The sequence below is a fragment of the Pinus tabuliformis genome, chromosome 7 (assembly GCF_031772625.1).
Source record: "Pinus tabuliformis cultivar Carrire ecotype Pingquan chromosome 7, CPIR1, whole genome shotgun sequence".
In the NCBI taxonomy this organism is placed as follows: domain Eukaryota; kingdom Viridiplantae; phylum Streptophyta; class Pinopsida; order Pinales; family Pinaceae; genus Pinus; species Pinus tabuliformis.
Window position 1 is genome coordinate 254613583 of NC_142293.1, and position 3884 is coordinate 254617466.

At 31.4% G+C, this 3884-nt stretch overlaps 1 protein-coding gene across 1 annotated transcript; it reads left to right on the top strand.

Annotated features, from left to right (window-relative positions):
- The first annotated feature begins 2049 nt into the window (after positions 1-2049).
- On the top strand, positions 2050-2647 carry LOC149246808 (NDR1/HIN1-like protein 10). The gene has a single exon (XM_089455763.1). The coding sequence runs from the start codon at positions 2050-2052 to the stop codon at positions 2638-2640; it is 591 nt and encodes a 196-aa protein (XP_089311889.1). The 3' UTR covers positions 2641-2647.
- The last annotated feature ends 1237 nt before the right edge of the window (positions 2648-3884 follow it).

Genomic DNA, 3884 nt, shown 5'->3' on the forward strand with positions numbered 1-3884 from the left:
TGCCAACATCTCTTGCCACCATCTTGAATGTTAATGTGGTTGACATCATTGTCAACACACTTGTTGCCACTAGCCATCTAGACAATGCCAACTTCTCAAATCTTAGACTATGAGAACACAACTCTCAGATGTAGAAATTGTTTGCAAACAAGACATTTGCATAACACATACCCATAGATTAAGAAGAACATAAAAAAAGTAAAAGACACATAAGCCAAGAGAATGGTAGCTTATAGATCCACATCTATATGAAGAAGAAGAAGGAAAAGAAAAAAACTATGGAGAATTCAACTAAAGAAGAATGGTGCTTTCATGACAAAAATGCCACTACTACCCCCAATTAGTATGGGGCCATACAATAGCGATATAGAAATAAAAAATTTGACCAACAATGAATCCAATTGAGAAGGAATTAAGGGGTACGAAGTGTTCCCATGTATTAGAAAGCTCAAATTTAGGTAAAGACCACCCTCTAGAGATAATTGTGGGCATATGACTTTGGCAAACCCCCTAATTCAGGGGAATGCCAGGTCCATAAAAAGAAAAGAAAGAAAAAAGAAAATAAGTGGTTTCAATATTATTTGATCATCCCCAATGTATTTACATTATATTTTATTCATTTCTTTTATGCCACACAAAAATGTGAAAAGATCCTTGATGAATGCAAACATCATATCTAAATAAATGCAAACATCATATGTAAATAAACAAAATATATTTTTTTCAATAGATTTCTTTTCATCATAAAAATAAAAACAAAAGAAGCATTATATTTAATTTTAAATTTTACATTTACAAATATAATTACCTTTAATTTTTTTCTTTATATCTACACATATAAACTTATTAAATAATTATATAAAACCACTTAAAAAATTAAATTCACAATTCGATATTAATTTGTGAATAAATAATTATATAAATCCACTTAATAATTACTCTTCACAATTGAATATTAATTTGTAAATAAATAATTATATAAATCCACTTAAATGATTACTTTCACAATTCAATATTAATTTGTGAACAATCCATTGCTATGAACATAATCCACTTTCACCTTTGGGTATAAACTTGTTAAATAATTATATAAATCCACCTAAATAATTACTTTCACAATTCAATATTAATTTGTAATTAATCCATTTCTATGAACGCAATCCACTTTCAGCTTTGGGTATAAATTTTTAAATAATTATATAAATCAACCTAAATAATTACTTTCACAATTCAATATTAATTTGTGAATAAATAACTACATACTTCCACTTAAATAATTACTGTCACAATTCAATGTTAATTTGTGAACATCTATTGCTATGAACGTAGTCCACTTTCAGCTTTGTGTGAACTTCAACCTTGAAAGTTATTTGCCTCCTACATACTACATTTATTTTCATTAGTTTATTGATGCTGTCCAATGAAGTTAGGATGAGAAAAGTTTCTTAAATTTGTAATCAAGAAAAATATTATTAAAAGCAAAAGTTATCCACTCCATATAAATTTAGCAAATTTAGTGTTGCTCTCTAATGAGGTTAGCATAGCTAAGGGTTTTGTTAAACTCGTAGTTAAGAAAAATACAATGAAAAGCAAAAGTTATTCTCTCGATGTAAATTCTGCGATTCTGCAGACCATAAAATAAAGCAAAAGAATTGCTTTCATCCGTAAGTGGAAATACAAGTGGAGCAATCCTTTAATGGAATAGAAGCTATCAAGAAACAAAAAAACATTTTACAACTATAATCTGAAGAAAAGAACCTGATGTCGATTTCTCGAATGTTCAATTAATGAAAAGAGTTAAATGATGCCCCTGGCACACTCTTGGAATACATTCTTTCACCATCTCCAAAGCAAACGTAGAAACCATGATTCTATTTAAAAAAAAGTCTAATTGATTCCCGTCCATGACCGATATCCTCTCTGTATATAGCATATTCTTCCCTCTCTGATTTTGTAGCAATATCGTCTCATTTTGTCTGTGTATACTGCATAGTATTCAGCTTTTCTGATGTTGTAAGCAGAAAATAATATTTCAATCGCTGTACTTCCATGGCGCGGCCAAAACCAATGTATTCTCGTCGCAAGCACATGATATCGTACTTGTGTTCAGCGATTGTGGGTCTACTGATTGTGATTGGGGTTTTTGTATTCTTGACATGGCTGGTGCTGCGCCCCCACAAGCCAAGATACTATGTAGAATATGCCTCCTACCCGGAGCTGAGTCTGACAGACAGAATTCTGAATTCGAAGATGGAGCTGAACCTCACAACGAGGAACCCTAATAGCCGGATCTCCATATATTACTATAAGATGGAGGGTTACATTTTCTATGGTGATCAAAGAATTGCAGGTTCAGATATCGGTCCCTTCTATCAGGGCCACAAAACAGTTAGGGTTCTGCAGCCCACTTTAACAGCGCACTCTGTGATATTGAGGGAGGACATTGCCAGGGATCTGAAGTTAGAGAACTCTGCCGGGACCTTGGAACTGAAGCTGAAATTGTATGCTCATGTTCGGTTCAAGGTCGGAAGCTGGAAATCTAGGCATTACAACATGAGGGTCAAATGTGATCAATTGAACGTTGATAGGAATAAAGGTGGTAATTCCTTCAACCACAGAAGATGCAGCGTTCATTTATGATTGTTTTGGGCTTTGAAAAATATTTATGATTGAGATACTTGAATAGGATCTGAAGACGGTTCAGATCTCGACACTATTTATACAAACCGTTTGTCGATTTCTATATTATAAGATCACTGAGAAGCACGAATTCATGGAAGAAATAAGCACTTTGTTGTGCTGGAGAATCCAAATTATGTTAAAATGGTGAAGTGAATGTTAGCTTGCAAGGTATTAGGCTTCTACTGAAGGGTTCGGTTCCAGATATCAGCCTTTATATGTTTCTGTTTTAATATCAGCACTTGCATGTGTTATTTTACTTTTCCTTGGATAGATTACACAGTAAATCTACTGATATCTATTCTTGTAATGACTTTATGTTTCTGTTTTATATCAGCAAGTTCATATGTGATTTTACTTTTCTTTGGATATGTTACACAGTAAATCTATTGGATATGTATTCTGGTAACAACTTTTTCAATAACTTTTTGTAATTTTTGGATAGGTTTACCAAATCTACATACATGAATACATTCCAGACATGGATTGAAAAAACTGTACATGAATACATTCCAGACATGGATTGAAAAACCTAATTTTATGTATGTATACATGCTAAACATGGATTGAAAGACCTAATTTTATGTATGTATACATGCTGGACATGGACTGAAAAACCTAATTTTATGTATGGATACATGCTAGACATGCATCTGAAAAATATAATTTATTTTCTATTTAAAAAAAATAAAATTGTATTGATTGCACTACCCCGACAGTATCGTATGTATATGCGTAAAAAAAAGGCTAAATTTTGGGGTTTTTTTTAATACAAATAATGTGTTTTCAGGACTAAATCGCGTTGCAAGTTTATTTTTGTAATGTTGGAAAATTATCTCTATTTTGGGTAAATGTTAGGATGTTTTTTATTTTTTCATAATTTTTTTTAATTTTTTTTTATCAAATATATTTTGACAATATTAAAATCTAATTAATATCAAATCTAATTTATTTTTAAAAATATATCCATTATTAATATCAAAATTGACATGCCTGGTTTGGAATTGGTTTCAAATCTGTAAAAGGTAGTTGAAAGATTTTCTCAACTCTTATTTTTTAAATTATAATTACATCTATCTCAGTCCAACTGTTTTTGTGTCCAACTATTTTTGTGTGTGCAATACTGAGTTTTTTTGGTATGAGCCCATATGGTCCTCACTCGCTCAAACGATGACCCAGAAAGATGTGAGAATTCTGAGAATAAA